This window comes from Silurus meridionalis, chromosome 14, assembly GCF_014805685.1.
Source record: "Silurus meridionalis isolate SWU-2019-XX chromosome 14, ASM1480568v1, whole genome shotgun sequence".
NCBI classification, from domain to species: domain Eukaryota; kingdom Metazoa; phylum Chordata; class Actinopteri; order Siluriformes; family Siluridae; genus Silurus; species Silurus meridionalis.
In genome coordinates, this window is record NC_060897.1 from 20,709,169 (window position 1) to 20,734,497 (window position 25,329).

At 36.6% G+C, this 25,329-nt stretch overlaps 1 long non-coding RNA gene and 4 gene segments (V, D, J or C); 3 read left to right on the top strand and 2 right to left on the bottom strand.

The window, feature by feature from the left end:
- Positions 1–532, top strand: LOC124396587. The segment is given in 2 exon segments: positions 1–117; positions 222–532. Coding segments are annotated over 2 exon segments (351 nt in total).
- An 11,216-nt stretch (positions 533–11,748) lies between these two features.
- LOC124396504 lies at positions 11,749–12,876 on the bottom strand. The gene is made up of 2 exons (XR_006927781.1): positions 12,690–12,876; positions 11,749–11,918 (listed from the first exon to the last, which is right to left on the bottom strand). It is a non-coding gene; the product is annotated as an uncharacterized LOC124396504 (long non-coding RNA).
- An 8,111-nt stretch (positions 12,877–20,987) lies between these two features.
- Positions 20,988–21,504, top strand: LOC124396476. The segment is given in 2 exon segments: positions 20,988–21,106; positions 21,199–21,504. Coding segments are annotated over 2 exon segments (354 nt in total).
- A 1,118-nt stretch (positions 21,505–22,622) lies between these two features.
- LOC124396588 lies at positions 22,623–23,168 on the top strand. The segment is given in 2 exon segments: positions 22,623–22,647; positions 22,864–23,168. Coding segments are annotated over 2 exon segments (330 nt in total).
- On the bottom strand, positions 23,167–24,067 carry LOC124396447. The segment is given in 2 exon segments: positions 23,167–23,806; positions 23,893–24,067. Coding segments are annotated over 2 exon segments (468 nt in total).
- Between the last annotated feature and the right edge of the window lie 1,262 nt (positions 24,068–25,329).

The window sequence follows — 25,329 nt, forward strand, 5'->3', positions numbered from 1 at the left end:
TCTAGTTTCCAGTGAGCTCTGTGATAGATATCACTCCCATCCACTTTAAATCTGATTAAAGCACAACTCAGAGAAGGATGATTTTAAGACATTGGATTTTATTTGGACTCATCTCATGTAGGTTTCTGAATATTTCATGTGATGATTACTAGGAAAATAAACCATTCTGTGATTATAAACATTATATCATAACATAACCTAGTTCTACTCTTCTCTTCCAGATTCTTATGGACAGTCCCTGACCTCCTCTGCTGCTGTGGTGAAGAGACCTGGAGAGTCAGTCACTGTGTCCTGTACTGTCTCTGGATTTTCAATGAGCAGCTACTACATGCACTGGATCCGTCAGAAACCAGGACGAGGACTGGAGTGGATTGGGCGCATTGATACTGGCACTGGCACAGCATTCTCTCAGTCTCTACAGGGCCAGTTCTCCATCACTAAAGACACCAATAAAAACATGCTGTATCTAGAAGTGAAGAGTCTGAAAGCTGAAGACATGGCTGTTTATTACTGTACACGTGACACACACTGATACAACAGACTGCAGAGCTGTACAACAACTTACACAAGCACTTCCTCATGAGCTGTAAATATTCCCTCATCAGGAAACTGAACCCCACAGACATTTATTATAAACATCATCATTCACACTCAGCATTAAGAAATATCAGAAATAATCTCTTCATTCGATAAACTCCTTAAGATAGTTCCAGGATTTAAATGTGATATGTGAATGATGCAGCATTTAATCATGGATCGTGGATTATGGATTATAAATCACTTGAAAATAAAAGGATAAAGTGTAAACGAATGGCTAACAACTGTTTTGTTATCACAGCATTGAACTTTACAATGGAAAGAAATCGGAAATAGATTTAGGATTCAGGTGGTTTTGTTTTCTTTCTTTGCGCTCTTTCAGCTGGTATATAACAAACCATTACCCCCTATAAAAAGTCAACCTTCTCTGATTTCCAGAGCTGGAAAATAATGAATTACATTTACTCATGTTACCGTAATTGAGTCGTGTTTTGTGTACTTCTACTTTAAAAAAAATAATAATAATTTTACTTCAGAATGTTTTGTTTAAAGTATTGTATTTCAGAACATTATAAGTCATTTCTGTTAATAAGTAAAAAAGAAAGAAAGAAAAATAATGCGAGGGGGAATCAAACAATCGCAGCCTGGAAACTACTGCTCAGACCAGCTTCAGAATTTCTTACTCGTCGCACATCTGGTAGACGCAAAACTCAAGAATAGTGTAGAGAAAATCAGGATGTCAAGAAAATCTTGAAAAAGAGGAGAGACTAAAATGAGGAAGTCAGCTAATCACCTAGCTTTTCCAAAAAAAAAAAAGTGCTTTATGTTATGCTTTTTGTGTTATGGTTCCTAAGCCTGTATGAAGCTGTTTTAATGAAGATAAAATGGAAATTCTATCAGTTGCTTACCCCGATGTTTATCCACTGGAAGTTGAAACAGTATTCTGTCGCAGTTAAAGCTATGTCTGAAATAATTTCTGGCGCTAATGTTGTAAAACGTATTATTCAAGCGAATTATTATTCACGATGGTACAATGGTGTACTTTGACTCCATGTGCAAGAAAGTCAACAGCTTTATTGTGCAGTGTGAGCTGTTTGCCGAAGATGACTGAATTGGCAGGTTAAAAAACTCGACATCAAACCTGCACAAACCTTTTGCATTGCATCAATGCATGAGATTGCAAATGTTGGTTGGAAATTAACAGGGTCTGGGGTGAAAATTGTCACTATACCATTACGCTAGCTCCATTACCAGTGTCATGAATTAAGTATCATATAAAAGGAATGAAAAGTGTTATATTTTAGAATAGATCTGCTGATGTTTCGTCTGAATCTTAAAATTGCATTTGCAATTTCTCTCTTTTAAATGACATTATAACAGGAGATTTTTTATTTTTTTGTGAAAGTGCATAACTCACATTAGACACAAGTCATGGACTGTACAGTTGCTTTTTTGCTAATGAAATAAACAAACTTTTGATTTTCTAATCTGTAAAAGCAATTCATAAATGGTTCTTTGTTTGTTTGATCTGTAGCCAGAATATGACGTTTTTTCTTCTTAATTCATAATGTTAATGATCCCCTCAACATTTTCACCTGTTTGAATGGAAATAGTTAAAAAAATCATATTCAGTTACATCATATTTAACTGTGTGAATGTAGATGTGACAGATACACAAAAATACATACAAGCCCACTGCAATACTTGCGAAAGATTGCACTTTAATTTCTAAAGGTGTTTCTTTTATTTTAAATTAGCTACTTTTTACTTTTAGCTGAGTAGGTTTTTAGACCAGCAAATACATGTACTTTTGTAAAATCTGATTAAAGTAACAGTGCTTTTACCTGAGTAGAATATTTTATTATTCTTTCCACATCTGCTCATGGATCCAGTAAGGGATACTGATTCTGAAATGTAAGATTGCTTCAAATGTCCCGTAAGATAAGGAGAGTCTCTATGCAAATGTCCTTTCCTGTTTTATATTTAAGCAACACAGACCAAAAGCTTTTACTGATTCTGCATCAACACACACCATGATCTCTACATCACTACTGCTGCTGCTGCTGGCAGCCGTACACTGTAAGTGTTTCTACATTTAACATATAATACAGTTTTGGTAACTTATAGATTTTCACTTTTACAACATTTAAATAACTTTTCTTTAACAGGTGTTCACTGTGTTGAGCTGATCCAGACCAGATCCACAGTATTAACCCCTGGTCAGTCACTGACTCTGACCTGTAAAGTGTCTGGATATTCAGTAACTGTAAGCGGATACTGTACAGAATGGATACGACAACCTGCAGGAAAATCTCTGGAGTGGATCGGATCAATATGTGGTGATGGTATCACTTACTACAGTGAGCAACTGAAAAGTAGGTTTCAGGTTACCAGAGACACGTCCAGCAACACAGTAAAATTAACAGGACAGAAAATGCAGACTAAAGACACAGCTGTGTATTACTGCGCTCACGGCCCACAGTGATACACGTCAACAACATCTCTGTACAAAAACACCTCATACAGTGTACATTAGAACAGAATGTCCAATAGACTTATTTATTATTTTTGAAATGTAATTGAATAATAAATAAGTGTAATTAAAATAAATAATTGCGAACATTGTTTTGTAGGGCAAGTGTTAAAGCACAACATTTATTACAAATATTTCATAAAGAGGCTTGTATTTAATTAAAAAAGCCACATTCCAAAGCTTTTCTGCATTTTTTGGAATCAGAGCTGTGTAAAGTGGATGTTGGTATCAGTAAAAGGAGCTCAACAAACTCAGCTCAGTCCAAAACACACATCTGCAAGAAAAGAAATAATATGGACATGTTTTTTTGCACCTATAGAGGGCATCCTGTAGAGAAAAATGTATAGCAGCAAAAGCAGAAATACAACATTTTATCAGTTTGTTGTGTTTTGTGTCATTGTGCTTCATGGACAGTGAAGAAAGTAATGAGTGAACAGTGCTCATCATGTTTTAAAAGGAAAATCTTACAGAGAAATCTAGATAAAATGCATGGACTATATCCAAGCACTGATGATCACTCACTGCAAACCTCACTTCAGGCGTTTTTGTCACCCAGCAGTGGGCTTACTTGGATATCAGCAACCTGATGGCAGATAATGTTCGCTGGCAACATGGCAATCCTGCTTTGGGTTGGTTAAAAAATATTCTTTCAAGAAAATATAAACCTGTTTCAACACCACAAAACAATCACACATGCTTTTCTTTAACAGTCACGTCCATGATTAGTGTTTAAATCCTGGTTTGGATAATTCCAAAGCTTCTTTCTCAATTATTTGTATTGGTAATTTTATTAAGATAAACCCCCCCGTTAGAAAACAAAAATCCTTACTGAGCAGACTTGATGGCTCAGAGGTCAATGACTGACTGTGATGCTTATAGTTAGAATCCTACTTTGGATTATCTCAAAAGTTCTTTATCAAAAGATAAACACCCCGAAAAATTACCCAGCAACAGCTACAGCACTGATAAAAAAAAAAGCAGACAACCTCTAAGCTGCTGGTAAATAAAAGACAAACCACCTTATTTTAAAGCTAAAAAACAGCCATGCTTGATGGCTCAGATGTCTAAAAGTGTGGAGTCTTTGAGTGTAATTATTATGGTTCAAATCCTGCTTTGGATGATCTCAAAAGGTCTTTATTAAATATTTGTATTGGGGATTTTCATAAAATTTAAGATAAACCGCTAAAAACCATCTCTGGATGGTTTAAACATTTGTACCTGTCACAGGAACAAATAATATGTTGTATGTTAATTGTTTGTTAAACCCAGCAGTAGATAAAGGTGTAACGTTGATCTCTTAACTGGTTTTAAATAAAAGATTAAACTCCTTAAATAAAAGCCAGACTTGGAAGCTCAGTGGTCTAAGACTGAGGTTTCTTGGGTTGTAATGATTAGGGTTCAAATCCTGCTTTAGGTGATATAAAAGCTTCTTTATGAATGACTTGTATTGGTGATTGCATTAAACAAAAGATAAACCTCATATAGAAATTGTACAATTTCAGGAGACTAAAGCATCTTTATAAATTATAAGTTTATTTAGCGATTGTATTAAACAAAAGTTAAACCCCATAAACAATAGTGTTCTGGTGTCTGCTCAAATGGCTCAGTGGAATAAATGTCTGTACTTGTCACAGATGTGAACCTCAGTTCGTATCTGTCTCAGGTATGGAGAAAGTGCTGTAGGTTGGTGTTGATATAAAAATAAGAGCTACAGCATTGGTAAAAAAAAAATAAATACCTTCCTGATCCTTTGAAGCAGATAAAGATAATTTTCTATTATATTTTACCCCATAAAAAAAACAGTGTGGGATAAGTGGAATAAATGTCTGTACCTGTAACAGGTGTGAACCTCAGTTCATATCTGCCTCAGGTGTGGAGAGAGTGCTATAGTTGGGTGAGAATGAATAAGAGAAAGTTGAAAGAAATTAATCCCCTGCTGTTAATATGTTAAAACTCATGTTTCACTGAAACAGAAATAAAATATTTCATACTTTTTGAATGTGTACAGGAACAAATTATATGTTGTATGTTGATTACTTTATGTTTAACCCAGCAGTAGCTAAGTCAGAAGCCAGAGTTAATGGTTTAGGGGGATAATCCTAAATTGCTGTTAACTGTGATGTTTAGGGTGTAAATCCTCATTTGGCTTCTTTATCAATTATTTGTATTAAACAAACAATAAACCTGCTTCAATGATGCTGGATAAAATCCTTGATTCTACCATTACTGGTGGAATGAAAAATAAAATAGTTTTTTAAAAACTTTCTGGTTTTTAATAATAATAAAAAATAAAAAACTAGACTAAAATTTGAACCAAGACTGTTGGGGAGCAAAGACGGTAACTCTAACCACTACACTACACAGGAACAGGAGTCATGATGAAGGGTTAGAAAGATAAGTAGATATTAATAGAGTGCTGTATTCGGAAGAGAATGAATGAGAAAAAAAAAGCAACAAAAAAAGCCTCAACTACAGCAGTGATAAAAAAAATAAAAAAGATATTTCTAACTTTGTTGAACATGTACAGGAATAAATATGGTGTATGTTAAGAAAAAAATTCATGTAAAATGTGTTATATTCGTCTCTCCATGTGGCTCGGTTGGATAGTGCTACGATGATGTTGTGTTGTTTAGTTTCTGGGTTCGAACCCCGTTTCCTCTTGTTTCCCACTGAGAAAAAAAAAGTGTAAAAAAAAAAAAAAGCAAGCTCTTTGTCTCCCTCCGGTGGTTCAATTGGTTAGTGCAGCGATTGTATTGATCAGTTTCTGCTTTCGAATCCCGTTTAGATCATCTTGTTTAGATGATGATCCAACAAGAAGATAAAAAAAATAAATGAAAAGAAGTCTCTTTGTCTCCCTCCGGTGGCTCGTTTGGTTAGTGCAGCGATTGTGTTGTGGTGGAGTTTCTGGACTCGAACCCTGTTCATATGATCCGTGTGTTCTTTGTTCTCGGTTTCCACAAGAGGGGAAAAAAATAAATTTGGGGTCAAAACAGGTTTTGTTTGTCTTCCCTGGTAGCTTGGATGATAAATGCTGTCAGAGTGGTGTTGAGATTCTAGGTTCAAACCCATCATAAATGGTATGTGTGTTCTTTGTTCTCTTTTCCTGCGATATGATGAACAAATAAATGTTAAAAGCAAGCAGGCTTCTTGTCTTTGTTTGTGGCTCAGTTGGTTTAGGATTGGATTAGAGATTAGTAGTGTGGTTTTCTTCATGGTTCAAATCCAAGCTCAAGCATTTTGGCCTCAAGCAGCAATGAGACCTGGGGATGGTTTATGTAAACGTAAGTATTTTATAGTATTTAAGTCAAGAGAAGGACAATAATGCAATTGACATATAATCATATGACTTTTTTTTAAATAATAAGTATGTAGTGAGATATATAGTAATATATAATGTAGGAAAGTAGGACGAATGATAATAGTGAAATAATATGTGAGAGTGGGGTAAGTAAAAAAAAAAAAAAAAAAAAAAAAGAAAATATATAACAATAATACACATATATATATATATATATATATATATATATATAGACAAGAGAAAGCCCAGAGCAGCATAACCCCCTGTTTCACCTCTCCAGGAGGCCCAGGTGGGACAGACCGGACTTTCTCTCTCTTTCTTTCTTTCTGCCGGAGTTTACAGTCCCACCCAAGCACAGCACCTACTGCTCAGTGGCGGCCTTGAACCGAGGTTCAGTACCCGCAATGGGTATCGACGCTTAACCCACCGAGCTATCAGAGCTGACAAGTCTCGCTCCTTTTTTTAGGGGGTTTATCTTCTGTTCTACACCACTACTAGAGCAGAGAGACATTTGTAATAAGAACAAACTATTTAGAGAAGCACTGGTATAACATTAAGCAGGACTTGAACCAGGCATACAGGTAATAAAGAGCAGCATTCTTAAGCCACTGAGCGTCTTTCCTGCCTCAGGCCTGTAGTATGGGTTCTAATCAGGTGGACTGAAAAAAATGATAAAATGAGGGTGTTGTACTGAGCTCACAGATGTGAACTGCTTCTGGCACAGCAGGTTTTTTGAATAGTTTATCATGAATATTGATGGAGCCACATCTTACATACTTTAGCTCTACAAAAACTCCCAAAGTTTCTTTTGCCATTATTTCTGTTACTTAATGTTAAAAATTCCTTCTCTTTTCTGCAATGGTCTTCCCAGTCAGAATATATTAATTGAATAGAACATCTTCACAATATGGCAGAACTGGAGATTTATAGCATGCAGGTGACAAAACCGAGGCAAATACATTATGGACCACAATCAAATAAATGTTTCCAGGTCCTTGTAGAAAGGCAGTTCTGAGAATAGAGAGTCCAGTAGAGAGTCCATATTATTATACTATATTATATATGATTTTTCCTTAGTCCTCATTGTGCATATGATCATCGAGTTGTATGTGTATATACATTTACTTCCAGTGTGTGTATATACACATATTTTTCTTTATCCTAAACCTTTTCATACTCTACAGTCAGATTATATTTTAATATACTTTTATACTTTATTTTTATGTTCTTATACTCTGTATAAATGTGTATGTGACAAATAAAATTTTAATTTCTTGCAGGAATATTAAAGTTCATTTACTCGTCTACTGAGCTTGCAGGCTCAGGGTGGAAGAAAGAGGAGACAAGTGAGTGGTTTACAAAAAAACAAGACTGCATTTATTCGGCCTTAAACACGCTTTCACAAAGTCTGAACACAAGTAGACACACACACACACACACACACACACACACAGCTTTTCTCTCATCAAACAGTGAAACATGCATAAACATGCAGAAACATGCATCTCCTACAGAAGAGTTGGGTGGGAATTAATAAAAGGAGAAAACTCACACTGTAATAAGTGCTGAAAACAAAACTTTCCTGACTCTCTGGTGTGCACTCAAAATATTTGTTTTTACTTTTTTTTTAATGTGTACTGAAATTATATTTTGAACGCAAAATATGGTGTACAGTGTATCTCTGAGCTGGTATTAAATAAAAGATAAACCCGCTGGATGTCTGCTCCAGTGGTTAAATGGAATAATTGTCTTTATTTGTCGCAGGTGTGAACCTTAATTTGTATCTGCCTCAGGTATGGTGAGAGTGCTGTAGCTGGGTGGGAATGAACAAGAGAAAAAAGTAAAAAAATAAATTAAAAAAAACAGCTACAGCACTGATAAAAAAAGAAGCAGACAAAACACATTTCAAACTAAATTTTAATTTGTACCTGTCACAGGAACAAATAATATGTTGTATGTTAATTGTTAAACCCAGCAGTAGATAAAGGTGTAATGTTGATCTCTTAACTGGTTTTAAATAAAAGATTAAACTCCTTAAATAAAAGCCAGACTTGGAAGCTCAGAGGTCTAAGACTGAGGTTTCTTGGGTTGTAATGATTAGGGTTCAAATCCTGCTTTAGGTGATATAAAAGCTTCTTTATGAATGACTTGTATTGGTGATTGCATTAAACAAAAGATAAACCTCCTATAGAAATTGTACAATTTCAGGAGACTAAAGCATCTTTATAAATGATGTGTTTTTTTGTGATTTTTTTTCAACAAAAGTTAAACCCCATAAACAATAGTGTTCTGGTGTCTGCTCAAATGGCTCAGTGGAATAAATGTCTGTACTTGTCACAGGTGTGAACCTCAGTTCGTATCTGTCTCAGGTATGGAGAAAGTGCTGTAGGTTGGTGTTGATATAAAAATAAGAGCTACAGCATTAGTAAAAAAAAATAAATAAATACCATCCTGAACCTTTGAAGCAGATAAAGATACTTTTCTCTTATATTTTACCCCATAAAAGAACCAGTGTGGGATAAGTGGAATAAATGTTTGTACCTGTAACAGGTGTGAACCTCAGTTCATATCTGCCTCAGGTGTGGAGAGAGTGCTATATTTGGGTGAGAATGAATAAGAGAAAGTTGAAAGAAATTAATCCCCTGCTGTTAATATGTTAAAACTCCTGTTTCACTGAAACAGACATAAAATATTTCATACTTTTTGAATGTGTACAGGAACAATTTATATGTTGTATGTTGATTACTTTATGTTCAACCCAGCAGTAGAAAGTTCAGAAGCCAGAAGTAATGGCTCAGGGGAATAATCCTAAATTGCTGTTAACTGTGATGTTTAGGGTTCAAATCCTCATTTGGCTTCTTTCAATTACTTGTATTAAACAAACAATAAACCTGCTTCAGGGGTGCTGGTTAAAATCCTTGATTCTACCATTACTGGTGGAATGATAAATAAAATAGTTTTAAAAAACCTTCTGGTTTTTAATAATAATAAAAAAGAAAACTAAACTAAAATCTGATCCAAGACTGTTGTGTAGCAAAACCGGTAACTCTAACCACTACACTACACAGGAACAGGAGTCATGATAAAGGGTTAGAAAGATAAGTAGATATGGATAGAGTGCTGTATTTGGAAGAGAATGAATGAGAAAAAAGCAACAAAAAAAGCCTCAGCTACAGCACTGATAAAAAAAATTAAAAAGATATTGCTAACTTTATTGAACATGTACTGGAATAAATATGGTGTATGTTAGGGGAAAAAAATAGATGTCAAATGTGTGTCTGTTCGTCTCTCCATGTGGCTCGGTTGGTTAGTGCTACCATGTTGTTATGTTGTTGAGTTTCTGGGTTCGAACCCCATTTCCTCTTGTTTCCCACTGAGAGAAAAAAAAAAAGCAAGCTCTTTGTCTCCCTCCGGTGGCTCAATTGGTTAGTGCAGCGATTGTATTGATCAGTTTCTGGTTTCGAATCCCGTTTAGATCATCTTCTTGTTTAGATGAGGAGCCAACAAGATTAAAAAAAAATTGAAAATGAGTCTCTTTGTCTCCCCCCGGTGGCTCGTTTAAAATAAATTTGAGGAAAAAACACATTTCATGTGTCTTCCCCGGTAGCTTGGATGATTAACGCTGTCAGAATGGTGTTGAGCTTCTAGGTTCAAACCCCTCATAAATGGTAGTTGTTCTCCTTTCCTGCGATATGATGAACAAATAAATGTTAAAAACATGCAGGATTTTTGTTTTTGTTTGTGGCTGAGTAGGTTTAGGATTGGATTAGAGATTGGTAGTATGGTTCAAATCCAAGCTCAAGCATTTTGGCCTTAAGCAGCAATGAGACCTGGGGATGGTTTATGTAAACCTTGGAATTTTATAGTATTTAAGTCAAGAGAAGGACAATAATGCAATTGACATATAATCATATGACTTTTTTTTAAATAATAAGGATGTAGTGAGATATATAGTAATATATAAATGTATAATGTAGGAAAGTTGGACGAATGATGATAGTGAAATAATATGTGAGAGGGGGGTAAGTAAAAAAAAAAAAAAAAGAAAATATATAACAATAATACATATATATATATATATAAATAAACAAGAGAAAGCCCAGAGCAGCATAACCCCCTGTTTCACCTCTCCAGGAGGCCCAGGTGGGACAGACCGGACTTTCTCTCTCTTTCTTTCTTTCTGCCGGAGTTTACAGTCCCACCCAAGCACAGAACCTACTGCTCAGTGGCGGCCTTGAACCGAGGTTCAGTACCCGCAATGGGTATCGACGCTTAACCCACCGGGCTATCGGAGTTGACATGTCGCGCTGCTTTTTTTAGGGGGTTTATCTCCTGTTCTACACCACTACTAGCACATAGAGAACTTTGTCATAAAGAACAAAACAAATGAAGAGGCTCAACCATTACCTGAAGCGAGGTTTGAACCTCTGTTCCAGATATCAGTAAGCACCAGTCTTAAACTACTGAGCCATCAGCTATTATAGACTATGATGAGATTTTTAGGGGTTTTATCTTCTGTTCCTCACCACTATCAGTGCAGAGAGACATTTGTAATAAGAAAAAACATTTAGAAAAGCACTGGTACAACCTGAAGCAGGACTTGAACAGGTAATAAAGTGCAGTGCTCTTAAGCCACTGAGCTTCTTTCCTGCTTCAGGCCTGTAGTATGGGTTCCAATCAGGTGGACTGAAAAAAATGATAAAATGAGGGTGTTGCACTGAGCTCACAGATGTGAACTGCTTCGGCACAGCAGGTTTTTTAAATAGTTTATCATGAATATTGATGGAGCCACATCTCACATACTTTAGCTCTACAAAAACTCCCAAAGTTTCTTTTGCCATTATTTCTGTTACTTGATGTAAAAAAAATCCTTCTGTTTTCTGCAATGGTCTCCCCAGTCAGAAGATATATTTATTGAATAGAACATCTTTACAATATGTCAGAACTGGAGATTTATAGCATGCAGGTGATAAAACCGAGGCAAATACATTATGGACCACAATCAAATAAATCTCTCCAGGTCCTTGTAGAAAGGCAGTTCTGCGAGTAGAGAGTCCAGTAGAGAGTCCAAAATTATTATACTATATTATATATGATTTTTCCTTAGTGCTCAGTGTGCATATGATCATCGAGTTGTATGTGTATATACATTTACTTCCAGTGTGTGTATATACACATTTTTCTTTATCCTAAACCTTTTTATACTCTACAGTCAGATTATATTTTAATATACTTTTATACTTTATTTTTTATCTTCTTATACTCTGTATAAATGTGTATGTGACAAATAAAATGTAAATTTCTTGCATGAATAATAAAGTTCATTTACTCGTCTACTGAGCTTGCAGGCTCACGGTGGAAGAAAGAGGAGACAAGTGAGTGGTTTACAAAAAAACAAGACTGCATTTATTTGGCCTTAAACACGCTTTCACAAAGTCTGAACACAAGTACACACACACACACAAACAAACACACACACAGCTTTTCTCTCTCTCTCTCTCTCTCTCTCTCTTTTGCTCTTTTCCTCTTTTTTATCCTCTGGGTCATGCACTGAAACAGAGAAAATGAATAGTTAAATCACAAATGTGTGTGATTCTCACCGCTAGTATTCTCAAGCTGCACCCTTCATTCAACAACTAGCACTCGGCCACGTCCCCGCTGCCACACACACTCTAAACAGGTTAAAGTCCATCCTGGGGACACACTGGGTGACAGGCAGGGACACACCTTGAAAGGAAAGACATCACATACACTTATTCTGTCACAGAAAGATCCAAGGAGCAAGTAAGGCAGATGCAGAATGTAGATCCACAATGGAGGGGAAAAAAACAAGAACTGGAAATGAACAAAAGCTATGACTAAAACAAGGGGTAGCTGAATGCTGAAGAAGCATCATTTACTTCAGCCCCACTTCCACACTCGCAATCCACATTTTTCCAGCCAAACAGTGTCACAATCACAGGGATTTGCCATGTTTAAACCACTAACCTCTGGGCTCAAAGGCAAAAACCTCTACCATAAAATCCAACACGATACTGTAGCTCTTATAGAATCTTTGTCTCTTTTGAAACGAGTGCCACAAAAAATTAATCAATCAATCATGCACCATTGTGCCCTCTAGTGGAATAACAGAAACATGCATCTCCTACAGAAAACTGGATTCAAAGAAACTTTTTTTTTTTATGTAAAATGTCAACTTCCCCTAGAGTTCTCAACACACACACACACACACACACACACACACACACACACACACACACACACACACACACACTTCAACTATCACTACTACAAATCTCTTATCCTTTTTTACTTTTTTACCTTTTACTTCACCTCCCTGAATTCAGGTTCAGGTGGTCAGCAAACTGCATCTATTTGAGTCTACATCCACATTAATCCGGATCCATCTGAAAACTGCATTTTGGTGTGAAAACGCTCTCTGTCTACACAATATTAAATGAAAGTTTTGGAGGCACGCGGTCAACGATGTTTCATTTCAACAGCCAACTTCAATATGAGACACAATAACGGAGATCAAGACGAAGCCACGCCTACCATGTATCTTATTGGATAGTGGGGTCTAAGCCCGCCATATTATACTCTCTGATTGGCCAATGCAAATCCAATTCAAACTAACCAGTTTATCTCTGGTCACGCATGTATCGGTTTCTCCACAAGGGGGAACAATAGAGCATTTTTTTCGTGGTTCATATTTTTATGAAATACAAAAATGACAAATATATAGAAATAGCTCTGTAAATAAATACACCGTGGTCTTCATTTTGCATTTGATTTATTTTAAAGAATTATGTATTCACACAGTTTATACAACCCAAGCAGCTGCTTTTGTGGTATAATTTACTCTTAAGACATTTGACTGGGATTTGAATCTGCAGCCTCTCAATTTATAGACAAAGCTCAACCAGATAAACCACAGTATCACTGTTATGTGCTTTATGCTTTATCACCTGGAATTAATCTTTAGGAGATTTCGATGAAATTACGAAGAGAAATAAAGGAATCCAGAGAGAGTCTTGAACCATATGTCCATGCAAGAAACAAAGAAACACAAGTAATCCTCTAAGCTATTTGAGCAGATACAGCTCATGCATCTGTGACTTTTTCATTATGCCTCAAATGAGCGAAGAGTTATAACAAAATCCATAGACCTTCTATTGCCTTTATTTACTCAAACTTGGCTTAAGCCACAGCTCTCTTCTACAAAGTCCTACAGCACTTACACACCACACCACCAAGGTTAACATGCTTATTATGAAATTAATAAATTGCACACCATCATTGCAGCAGTTTGTGTTCATTGTCCTGCATCAGTAACTGCTTTAATTCTTTGAGATGAGGCTACAAAGTGTTTCAAGTTACTCAATACGCAATGTACATTCAATGTTCTACTGCACACAGTATTTGATCGATTCTGACTCAGTGATCATGGCAGCTTCCTCTAAAATATTAAACCAACAGAATTTCGATATCGGTAGAGAACAGAGGATGTAGAGGACGTGCTACACCACCGGCAGCCAGACAGACAGAGGAACCCACCATGTTCTCTTCCCAATATTCTCCAGGCTTATTCATCTGAATTGGGTGACCCTGCCATGCAGAATATTTAAGACCAGCTTTGAAAGTTTGGATGTAGGCCTTAATTGCACCTTTGGGATGATGGGTACAGAATATCAAGGATTTCCCAGAAGTTAAAAGAACAGTTATTTAACAGGACAGAACATACAGACAGAATACACAGTTATTGTTTCATAATTTTATATTGTTGATGAAAAATGCAATCCAATATTATATCCAATCATCTTTTAGACACAGAACACAGGATTTGGAATTCTTTATTGCTGCTCCACGTGAGAAGTGTTTTTTATTGACAGCTAAAATCTTGTGTCCTGTTTCTTTACAGTTTCTTATTCTTGTTCTAGCAATGTCAAAGCTTTTGTGCCGCTAGAGGGAATTCTCTGCAAACTTATCAGTTTTAATCTGCTATTTTCTGCACATTTATGTTATCTGTCTTTTCACACTCTGAGTTTTATTTGAACTCATTTCATGTACGTTTCTGACTCATGTGATAATTACTATGAAAATGAGCCATTCTGTCCTTATAAACATCCTAACATAACATTACCTAGTTCCACTTTTCTCTTCCAGATTCTTAAGTACAGTCCCTGACCTCCTCTGATTTTGTGGTTAAGAGACCTGGAGAGTCAGTCACTGTGACACTCATCTGGATTTACAAACGATGATTTAGGAGCTATGACTTGGATTAGACAGGCATCTGGAAAAGGGCTGGAATAGGTTGCATATCTCTTATGGCAGTGCCAGCATATATTTCTCTACTCCATATATTACTAACGCCCGCTTCACCATCTCACGAGACAACAGTGAGATGCAGGTGTAACTGCACATAAACAGCGTAAGGACAGAAGAAACTGTAGTCTATTACTGCGACCGAGACACAGTGAGAGAGAGGTCATGTGGAAGAATTCAACTACCCAGAAATCTCCATGTTTATTAAACACCTGCCATTTAGGATACTTAAGATCTGAATTGGACTATGTCCTTTGTCATACCTTTATAGAGGGGTGATTGGTACAGTATGTTAGGATTTTGCCTGGGGTTAGAGGTAGTGAGAAAAGGAGAGAAAAAACTAAACTGAAGAAGTGGAGAGAAAAATGGACAAGAAATAGAAACCCAAATAAAAATGAGACACGACTAAAAAAACCCCAAAAAACCCTTCCCAAAACCTTTTTTCTTACAAGTACAGGTTTTTCACTCTGATTTTACAGTTAACAGTCTTGTATCAGTGTTCCTCTTCTATCACACCATTTTGGGAACAGTAATTTATTTATTAATTCAAGACAACATTTTCTACTTCTCTTTCACAAAGCATTAGTTACATTGATCACTTGTGTTATAGCAGTCAACAGCTGATCCCTCACCAGCGCCTCTCCTCTCGTTCCATGCAGACTTAATAAACATCTCATCATAGAAACCTCACCATACCAAAAATTACACACACTTTCAATCTGTTTATGTGGAGAGCATGTAGATATAAATCTTATAGCCAGAACTTCATGAGAACTAAGAATACAACAGTTATTGATGTATAAATGAGAAGAGATGGTAAAGTGGTTTCTGTCATGAAAATTTTTATCCTTCATAAGATGAATCTCCTCCTTTTGATTTAAATATGTTTTGAATATGTTCTCCACCCATCATCAGCAGATAAGAAAGTCCAAGTGTAAGGGCTGGACATCACTCTATTTATGTGATGTGGTTAAACTCTGTTAAACTTTGGAGAACAGAGAAGACCCCAGTACAAACAACACACACCATGTTCTCTACATCTCTACTGCACCTTCTGGCAGCTGCTTCCTGTGAGTGTTTAATCCATTTTATTCATTTACTACAAGAACAATAAATGTGCAGTGTATATTGTGTGAGATTTCACCATGTGTTTTCCTCCACAGATGTGCATGGTGAGGAACTGACTCAGCCTGCTTCCATGACAGTCCAGCCAGGCCAGAGTCTCTCCATCAACTGCAAGGTTTCATATTCAGTTATGAGCTATGACACAGCTTGGATTCGACAACCTGCAGGAAAAACTCGGGAGTGAATTGGAATCATTTATACTGATGGGAGCACAGACTACAGTGACAAACTGAAATATAAGTTCAGCATCTCCAGAGACACGTCTACTAACACAATAACAATTCGAGGACAGAACATGCAGACTGAAGACACAGCTGTGTATTACTGCGCTCGGAGACACAGTGAGACACTAGTGAGGAGCAGGAGCATAATGTCCCTATGACAAGAGCTTGCAGAACAAGGACAGGACCAGAAGCATGTATTTCAGTGGACAGAAGCTGGAGATTGTCATCTTCTAAACAGGAAATGGAGAGAACAGTGTTGGTTGCAGGATTGCAGGATCTGGGTGGCAGCAGAAGTTTGTGCTTCAGCACAAGTACTTAATGAATGGGTTAGTAAATTAGGAAGAAAAATTGTCCAATACAATATGCGGCACAATAACGGAGAACAGTGCAAAGCCACGCCTATCCTGTATGCCATTGGATAACAGGGACTAAGCCCGCCTTCTTACACTCTCTGATTGGCCAGTGCATATACCATTCAAATTAACCAATTTACTGGCTTCTTAGGACACGCATTTAACGGTTACTCCACAAGGGGGTACAATAGAGCATTTTCTGTTCATATTTTTATGAAATTACAAAATGACCGTATATAGAAATAGGTGTGTAAATACATGAATACACTGTGGTATTAATTTTGCATATGCTTTATTTTGGATAATTTTGTATTTGCACGGTTCATACACATCATGCAGCTGCTTTGTGGTATCACTTACTCTTTCAATTTACAGAGAAAGCTCAGCCAGATGAACCGCAGGATCTCAGCTTTGTGCTTTATGCTTCATCACTTCGAATTATTCTACAGGAGACTTCTATGAATAGACTAAGACAATGAACAGTTGTATTTTTGCTTTTGCTGATAAACGTTTTTCTGTACAGGGATGTACAGGGGTGTCTCACTGGTGTTCACGGGCACAGTAATACACAGCTGTGTCTTCGGTCTGCATGTTCTGTCCTCTAATTGTTATTGTGTTAGTAGACTTTTCTCACTGTGGGATCTCTAGGATAAGAGACGGCCCACCATCAACAAACTTGAGTGAACATATGAGAGTGAGGTGACGACAGCAAACAAACATCCCGATTCACCAAACACTCTATAACTTTATATGAACCTTTCAGAAGATTAATTTTCAATTACTGCATTCTCCAAAAGTTTTTTATTTTAATTATCCCAGCCTTTCCATTTGCTAAGTTATTAAAAACGTCATTAATTTTTACTCTGCATTGTGTGCAGCACAAGCTAGTTCTTCTTCTCAAATTATGTTCTATCAGCATAATTAAGCAGACATTCCCTTATTATCTTCAGTTTTCTCTGTCATGAGAGTCATGTTACTGAGAAAAATGTAATGTTTTTTTGTCCTAAAAACTGCTGTTGCATTAATAAAAAGATACAGATCATTACAAAAGGGTTGAACCCAGAGACTGTATAAATAAATCATTCGCATCAGGTCTGTGGGGCATCAGAAACTACAAACTGAGCGTTTAAGCCGAGTTGCCACAACTACAGACAGTGAGCAGAGATGAGAAGTCCTCCTCTGTGCATGTTTGATTATTATTGATTCAGTAATGATCCATTCTATGCATTTATAAAAGAGAAAGCTTCCTAAGTGATAAAGCCAGTATGAGAAATTTGCATGGCAGTATAAGTCTCCTCCCTTTTATTTTCATCATGTCAGGAACTGAGACCTAATAAAAAGCTCTCTGACAGCAGAAGCCATACAGGTTTCAATCCAACCACAATGAGCTCCATCTCTCTCCTGCTGTTTCTGACAGCTGCATCCTGTAAGTATATTCAATTGTGCATTTTGGACGGATATGAAAAAGCATCACTTGTTTTAAAAATAAAGCATTTTCTTTTGTGTCCATCGTTACAGGTGTGAATTCGGTTGAATTTACACAGTCAGATAATATAATTATACAACCTGGAGAGACGTTTACCATCTCCTGTAAATTCTCTGGGTTTTCAATATCCAGCTACTGTCCTCACTGGATTGACAAACTCCATCCAAGTCTTTGGAACATATTGGATATGTGTGTAGCAGCAGCTCTTCTGTGAAGGACCTACTCAAGAGCAAAATCAGTTTTTCTGCAGACGTCTCCAGCAGCACAGTGTTTTTAAAGGGGCAGCATTTTCAGATAGAGGACACAGCTGTGTATTACTGCTCAAGAGAGTCACAGAGATACAGAATCCTGCAGTCCCCTTACAAAAACATCATGAGAAAAGTTACAGTGCAACTAATAACTAATAATCCACCTCAGTGAAAGTTTTACTTTCTATCCATTGATATGAAGTTCTTATAGTTTGTGGCATTTTCAAACTAGTATATTATAATATATATTATTTCTCAAATTTGTTTTATTCTGAGCCATTCTAATTCCCTTTATCATACACAGTATTTGAAAACCAGTTAGAATCATTGTTTAATAAGAGGATTCAGGAATACAGCGTGTTTCCGGCAGTGCAATTTATTTTACACATGATCAATAGTTGAGGTGCAGTAATTAAAAGCACTGAAGGAGGCAGCAGAGTTGAAAAAGTGGAAACAAAAAACCCCAAAACTGTATTATTAACTATTTGTTTAATAATTAGCTCATCACTCATTATTAAGAAATATTTAAAAGATGCTGTCCCTGATTAATCATGATTTGTGTATCTCCTTACCTCAATATTCTGCATATAAGTCACATTCCAAAACGAATATTTTCTTTTTATAAAATGATTGTTTATAAAAAAGAACAGGAATAAAATATCTTGCCCTTGTTTAACATCATCACCTGAAACCTCTGTTGGATTTAATTACTTCAACCTCCTGTTACATCCTCAGTTTATTCCATCCTCATGTCATGATGCAAATTTCACTTTCAACTTCATAAAATATATATTTTATAATAAAATATATATTAATAGCAGGAATTTGTTCACATGAGACTAATCTCTGTGTTCAGTTCATTCTCTAGGGCAGCCCATACAGCACTGATAATGACATGAAAAATTTTTTTTTTGAGATGGGACTAGGAGCTACTTTACATTTGCAATGTTCATTTAATATTAGTATTATTTATTTCATATAGCGAAACTTTTTCATAATTCTTTTCTCACACTTTGTGTATTGTTGTATTTCAGATTCCTGCAGTCAGACACTGATCGAGTCTAATTGAGAGATAATCAAACCTGGTTATTGCTTCATCTGATTCTTTCAGTTCAACATGTGAACCTTTACTGGTTCACTTTTCACAGATGTGTTCTGTGCTACTGAACTCATTCAGTCAGATTTAGTGCTTCTAAAGCCAGGAGAAATCTTATCCATCATCTGTAGAGTATCTGGACCTTCTATCACCGATAGCAGCAGCCACCATTTAACAGTTTGGATTTGACAACCTGCAGGAAAAGTTCTGGAGTGGATCAACACCAAGACACTTTCAGTCACAGTGTGGGAAAGAACATGCAGGCTGAAGACACAGCTGTTTATTACTACATTCGAATACCACACTGGGACACAACAAGCTGCAGCGCTGCACAAAAATATCACCACCACCATCATCATCAAAATTCAGTTCTGCATTTAAAGAATCACTACATTTAACCAAGTAACTAATCCCCTCATTACAAACACGTCAACCCAGATATTAACTTAATTTACTTATTAACACAAACCAATACAAGATTTTGCTCAGTTCAGATTTCAGAATATTTGATTCTTTTTATATTATTCCAGCTGTTGCAATGAAATTAATATTACTGAAAACATTCCGCTTGTTTCACATAAAACAGAGATATTAAAGGAATAAAACAGCTCTAAAAATAAATATTTCTACCCATCATTATTTTCCTAGAACAGCATGCCCCAAGTGTTTTACTCCTCACTGAAGCTGCTTTTAACATCTCTAGTGGGCGTGCCATGCAAATTAAATCCTTCCTTTGAACCATTTATGCTGCTACATTCAGCTCGACATCACAACAGCAGTTTGTGTTCATTTCCAGCAACAGGAATTTTCATTCTTTGAGATGGGACTAAGCAGAGTTTTGAGTTACTTTACTTTAGCAATGTTCATTCAATGTTAGTATTATTATTTATTTCATATAGAAACTTTTCATAATTCTTTTCTCACACTTTGTGTATTGTTGTATTTCAGATTCCTGCAGTCAGACACTGATCGAGTCTAATTGAGAGATAATCAAACCTGGTTATTGCTTCATCTGATTCTTTCAGTTCAACATGTGAACCTTTACTGGTTCACTTTTCACAGATGTGTTCTGTGCTACTGAACTCATTCAGTCAGATTTAGTGCTTCTAAAGCCAGGAGAAATCTTATCCATCATCTGTAGAGTATCTGGACCTTCTATCACCGATAGCAGCAGCCACCATTTAACAGTTTGGATTTGACAACCTGCAGGAAAAGTTCTGGAGTGGATCAACACCAAGACACTTTCAGTCACAGTGTGGGAAAGAACATGCAGGCTGAAGACACAGCTGTTTATTACTACATTCGAATACCACACTGGGACACAACAAGCTGCAGCGCTGCACAAAAATATCACCACCACCATCATCATCAAAATTCAGTTCTGCATTTAAAGAATCACTACATTTAACCAAGTAACTAATCCCCTCATTACAAACACGTCAACCCAGATATTAACTTAATTTACTTATTAACACAAACCAATACAAGATTTTGCTCAGTTCAGATTTCAGAATATTTGATTCTTTTTATATTATTCCAGCTGTTGCAATGAAATTAATATTACTGAAAACATTCCGCTTGTTTCACATAAAACAGAGATATTAAAGGAATAAAACAGCTCTAAAAATAAATATTTCTACCATCATTATTTTCCTAGAACAGCATGCCCCAAGTGTTTTACTCCTCACTGAAGCTGCTTTTAACATCTCTAGTGGGCGTGCCATGCAAATTAAATCCTTCCTTTGAACCATTTATGCTGCTACATTCAGCTCGACATCACAACAGCAGTTTGTGTTCATTTCCAGCAACAGGAATTTTCATTCTTTGAGATGGGACTAAGCAGAGTTTTGAGTTACTTTACTTTAGCAATGTTCATTCAATGTTAGTATTATTATTTATTTCATATAGAGAAACATTTTCATGATTTTTCATAATGTTTCTCACACTTTCATTTGTGTATTGTTGTATTTCAGATTCCTGCAGTCAGACACTGATTGAGTCTGATTCAGTGATCATCAAACCTGATCAGTCTCATAAACTGATCTGCACAGCTTCTGGATTTAATTTTGGTAGCTACTGGATGGCTTGGATCAGACAGGCACCTGGAAAAGGGCTGGAATTTGTTGCCATCATTGAGTATGATAGTGATAGGAAGTATTACTCCAGTGCAGTTAACGGCCGCTTCACCGTCTCCAGAGACAATAGTAAGATGCAGGTGTATCTGCAGATGAACAGCGTGAGGACAGAAGACACTGCAGTGTATTATTGTGCTTGAGCTTACTTACACTGTGATCCTTCTACTTATTTGTCAATACAAAAACCCAGGCATTCTGAAGTAACACTTTAAGGTCATACTTTCATCATTATTGTATCAGAGCTATGGAAACAACACAAATTCTGAAACATTCCTATATGGTTAGAAGAATATCTGAAATAAGCAACATTTTATCTCCCATTTTTAATATAATGAGATTAGTGTTTAAGACTGGTGTATAAGGTGAGTTGGTGTTTCTGAATTTCAGCAGGATTCACCCTGTCAGTAACTAGACAGACATTTAAAATATATGTTCATGTAAAACATCCACCATACAAAACTTTATTTCATCGAATTGTTTCATTGAAATGATAAATTGTACCTCAGTGGTCACACCTTTAAATCCCATTACCATCAAACTGTCACTACTGGGCCCTTGAGTAAGGCCCTTAACTGCTCAGTTGTAAGTTGCTCTGGATAAGGGCATCTGCCAAATGCCATAAATATAAATTATTTCAATAAGCTGTTTTAAAATAAGACTGTGCTTTACATTTCTGTGTCAGAACTGATGCTTTAGAAAATAGATCAACAAGTTTTGACTGATTAGATTGGAGACATAATTAGCACTGTGGTATAAGTGGAGTTCTGTACCTCTAGAGGGCAGTCTGTACAAACTCACCTATCTCAAACTGTTACTTTCTACACGTATATCTATAACTGTATCCAGAATCATGACACTCACATTAAACAGAACATTTAGGATATTAGCTACCTGTGTTGTATAAATCAGTGCATAAGTCTCTTTGTTGCAAAGAATCTAATTTCATAAAAACATTAAGAAGGATGTAAATGAGCCAGACAGCTGATTGTCTAATTTAATACAAATAAAGCCCTGTTAAACCTTTTTATTTGGAATGGGATTGTGTTTGTGTGATTCTGGTTCAAATAGTTATGGGTTCTTTTACATAAGTATGAGTTCTTCCAAATAAATGGTTCTACTTGGAAAAGAACGTTGTGTTATCGGGGTCTACACAGAACCTTAACACCACTCATCTCTACACTGAGCAGCCTGTGTATGTGGATTCAATACATCCATAGTGGTCATGGACACTCCCTATTCAAATAGAGTCAGGTATAAACAGCATGTTCTTGGCTCTTCTAGTTTCCAGTGAGCTCTGTGATAGATATCACTCCCATCCACTTTAAATCTGCTGAAAAGCTGAAAAACAACTCAGAGAAGGATGATTTTAGGACATTGGATTTTATTAGGACTCATTTCATGTAAGTTTCAGACTTTTCATGTGATGATTATTAGAAAAATTATCCATTCTGTCTTTATAAACATTATAACATAACATTACCTTGTTCTACTCTACTCTTTCAGATTCTTATGGACAGTCCCTGACCTCCTCTGCTTCTGTGGTGAAGAAACCTGGAGAGTCGGTCACTCTGTCCTGTACTGTCTCTGGAATGTCACTGAGCTATTTGCACTGGATCCGTCAGAAACCAGGACGAGGACTGGAGTGGATCGGATACATTGACAGTGGCACTGGCACAACATTCTCTCAGTCTCTACAGGGCCAGTTCTCCATTACTAAAGACACCAATAAAAACATGCTGTATCTAGAAGTGAAGAGTCTGAAAGCTGAAGACACGGCTGTTTATTACTGTGCACGAGACTCACACTGATACAACAGACTGCAGAGCTGTACAACAACTTACACAAACACGTCCTCATGAGCTGTAAATATTCCCTCAGCAGGAAACTGAACCCCAGAGATTTTTATTATAAACAAAATCAGCAATCAAATATTTTCCTCATTACTTCATGTTTCACTCCACCTTTTATATTTAGAGCATGTTAAATTACTGAGCAAATTACTAATAAAATAAATATTAAGGTCAGTTAGTGGCTTTAAGCCCAAAGATGATGATGACATCGATGATGAAGGCCAGGAAGCCGATCTGAAATGGTTTTTGTACAGGCACTCTGGTTAAGCACATCACTGTGTCATTGTATCGCACACAATAATACACAGCTGTGTCTTCCATCTGCACATTCTGACCGTTGAGAGTCACCGTGTTACTGGACGTGTCCTGAGTGATGCTGAACCTGTTTTTCAGTGAATCTGTGAATCCTGTGGCTCCACTGCTACAAATGTATCCAATCCACTGCATCGCTTTTCCTGTAGCATGTCGGATCCAGTTTGTACAATAGCTGCTATCAGTCAAACTCCATCCAGACACTTTACATGCAATAGTTAAAGCCTGTCCTGGCTGGACAATCACATGACCTGGCTGTGTGAAATCAACTGCACCAAATACAGCTGGGGGAAAAAAATAATTTAATTTCGCAAAGATTTCTCTCTATAACAATTACACAAAGAACAACAATGGAGATGTGTGAACTTACAGGACGTAGCTCCAAGCAGCACCAGGAAATAAACTGGCAACATGGTTGAAGTGGAGGCTGTACTGATCTGCTCTTTGGTGCTCCAGTTTTATTGAAGTAATGCACGGATGAAGTTTGCATAATGGTAGGAGGTGTAAAATGACAGGGCAGGAGGATATTAACAAGTGACACCTACTGTAGTGGTTAGTGGTATGTGGGTTAGGGTTAGGGTTAGGGTTATAACCAGATAAAGCTTAATTTATAGCTTAAATTACAGTGCTATATACAAAAGCATAAAGTTGGAGTGCACTAAATTTGCAGGAGTGCATGGCATTCTTGTCTTGGCTTGCATGACTGCATTCCCTACCATTTTAGAGGAAATAATAGTCTTACTAAACTTACACTTTTTTTTCCTGCCTTGCTAGGATTATAGCTTTAAGGTATAAAACACTAGTTAGTTCTCAGTTTACACTTCTAATACTAATGGTAAAACTAATAATATAATATACATTTTAAATCCTCCTCCCATTCGTCTATTAAGGAAGGGACGGATATGCTGATGTTTATCTTTTATAAGTTTGGTCAGCATGTAATTCCACATCTTGCTCTGAATAAATAAATAAATGAATGAATGAATGAATGAATGAATGAATGAATGAATGAATAAATGCTAGCCATATGATAGCCACACCCATAGTTCACCAAAGCCTCATGAGGTGTAGGAAACAGGTGGATTCTGAACCATATATACATATAAATGTTCCACACTATATTCTCAAAACTATTCAAGCACAAGCAAATGAAACTGCTAGATGAGTTAATGCTATTCGTTATATACAACTTCTTTTTCTTTAGCACCATGTCACAATACCTCTTCTTTCTCTGCAGTTTCTCTAACTTGTAGGTTAACAGTGTTTTAAAGGCAGACATACACTATATGGATCAAAGTATTGGTTCACCTGGCCTTTCCTGGAGGCACACAGTTATATAGGATGTCTTTGGATGCGGTATGATAAAACTTTTGCGTTTACTTAAACTTGGAAACCCAAATATGTTCCAGCATGGCAAAGTCCCTGTGCACAAAGCGAGCTCCACAGAGATATGTTTAAATGGTTTGGAGTGGAAGATCTTGAGTAGCCTGCTACAGAGCTCTGATCTCAACTCTACTGAACACTTTTTGGATTAATGTAAACACTGACTACACCCCTCATCACCTCACCTACACCAGTACCTAACTTTATTAACACCCTTGTTGCTGATGCACTCAAATGTCCACAAGCGCGCTTCAAAATCTAGTGGAAGAATTGGTGGAATTATAAAAGCAAATTGGGATTAAATGTGGAATGCTCAAAAAACACATACAATACTTATGGCCAGGTGCAAAATCTTGGCAATATAGTGTACACTACATTAACATATAAAGTAGCAGTCTTAAAGTTTAGCTCTGGATTAGAACCA